Here is a 1,863-nt window from a genome sequence, read left to right as displayed (position 1 = left end):
ATATTTCAAAATTTCCATTTACACTAAAACCTAACTTATTTACACGATTTTTAAAACCAATTTCGGAAATTTTTTTCTCTTATGTATGCGAACAAATTTGGAAGCAAGATTATTTCCTTTCGAAAATAATTCGCTTTCTTACCTTTTTAAAGTTTGATTTGCAAAATTAACTCTGCGAATTAATTACGAGTACATGGATTGAATCTGTATAAAGAGAATATCATTCTTCTAGTTTTTGGTAAAGAGAAACGAAAACATGAATAAATCAACTTCATTAATTTTCTTAATCCTTCTGCTTGTTCTCAACCTTCACAGAGTCGTTGCAAATGGTGATGTAGTCGCTGATCTATGCAAGAATGCATCAACAACACCGGATAGCATGTTAAGTTATGATTTCTGCGTGTCAGCTCTTGAATCAAACCCTAAAAGTAAGACTTCAGATCTCTTTGGACTTGGTGTAATATCAATGGAGTTAATTGCAAACAATGCAACCAATCTTTTACCCTATATTGGTAAACTTCTTGAAGAGGGAAAAAAAGAACGGTTCGTTAAGCAAGCTTTAGATAGTTGTTTGGAAGTTTATGCGGATGCCACTCGTTCTGTTGAAGATGCCATTACAGATTTCAAAGATAAAGTTTATTACGATGCTCGTGCCGAAATTATTGGTGCGGATGACTATTCGGTTGCTTGTGAAGATACGTTTAACGAACGAAATTTAACATTTCCATTGAGGAAACAAGTTGATGATTTCAGTCATCTAGTTAGTATTTCTCTTGTCATTATTGATTTGGTAGAATCACAAGGCTAGTTGTTGATTTTGTACAATCAGCAGGCTAGTTGATATTTCTCTTATCATTATTAATAATCAGTAGAATAATTGTTTTTTAAATACTTTAGCTTTTATTTTTATTTAGGGTCTCACGAACCCTCGTAAAAAAGTTGCGTTTTTCTACGAGTTTTTAGCCCGTAATTTTTTTTTGGCACAACAATGGGTATCTTTCTTTCACTCTATAAACATTATATTTTCAGCCTTTTGTCTACTAGCAGTAGATCAGCAAACTACTTCCATTTATTGAGAGTATGAATGCCTTTTTCTGGAAACCTAATTTATATGGTACCAGTGAACCCGCCGGCACCGGACTATATGGACCATAAACTCCAAAATCGCTACAGTAAACTGCAGATAGATCTTGTCAAAGTTTAATCTATAAAACTTTGACAACATTTTCTCAATCTTCGGAAAAAAAGACATTTTGTAGTTGATACAGACAGTACCATGCCCAAGATACGATATATTCTTAATTATAAACTAAAATGTACACTAAAAGCTAACCTATAACACGATCTTTTTTTAAACCAATTTTGGAATTTATTCTCTTACGTAAGTATGCCAACTAATTTGGAAGCAAGATTATTTCCTTCTGAAAATAATTCGCTTTGTTACCTTTTTAAAGTGGATTTGCAATTAGATTTGTATAAAAAGAATATGGGTGAAAAACAGATATAGACCTGTTTTTTTAGGGTTATAACCATAGTCCCGTTTTTTTCTCAAGTTTACAAATTTAGGCCGGTTTTGACCGTCAGTTATCCTCCTTTTTTGTCTCCGTTAGGGTTAGATAAAAAGACTTATCAGTCTTTGAAACTCTTCCAACTCAGCGAGTTCCCGTTTAACTCAGCGAGTTTGCATATTGACTCGGTTCTGACCGTGTAATATTATGCACATCATCACATCAGCCACGTGTTTGACACGTCACTCACGAATTAGCTTCAGAATTCTGTCACGAATTTCCTATTAAGCAACCACCATTTATTCTTGACATCACAACCTCTGCAAACCTTGTTTATCCATTACTGTTGACGGAT

The 1,863-nt window shown here is 33.7% G+C and overlaps 1 protein-coding gene across 1 annotated transcript; it reads left to right on the top strand.

The window, feature by feature from the left end:
• Positions 1-256: 256 nt before the first annotated feature.
• Positions 257-808, top strand: LOC113343326 (putative invertase inhibitor). The gene has a single exon (XM_026587553.1). The coding sequence runs from the start codon at positions 257-259 to the stop codon at positions 806-808; it is 552 nt and encodes a 183-aa protein (XP_026443338.1).
• The last annotated feature ends 1,055 nt before the right edge of the window (positions 809-1,863 follow it).

Source organism: Papaver somniferum, unplaced genomic scaffold (assembly GCF_003573695.1).
Source record: "Papaver somniferum cultivar HN1 unplaced genomic scaffold, ASM357369v1 unplaced-scaffold_57, whole genome shotgun sequence".
Lineage (NCBI taxonomy): Eukaryota > Viridiplantae > Streptophyta > Magnoliopsida > Ranunculales > Papaveraceae > Papaver > Papaver somniferum.
This window is presented reverse-complemented; position numbering and strand designations above follow the sequence as displayed.

Bases quoted from the DNA above. Each gene is read 5' to 3' on its own strand.
- LOC113343326 (XM_026587553.1), top strand. From the start codon at position 257: ATGAATAAATCAACTTCATTAATTTTCTTAATCCTTCTGCTTGTTCTC.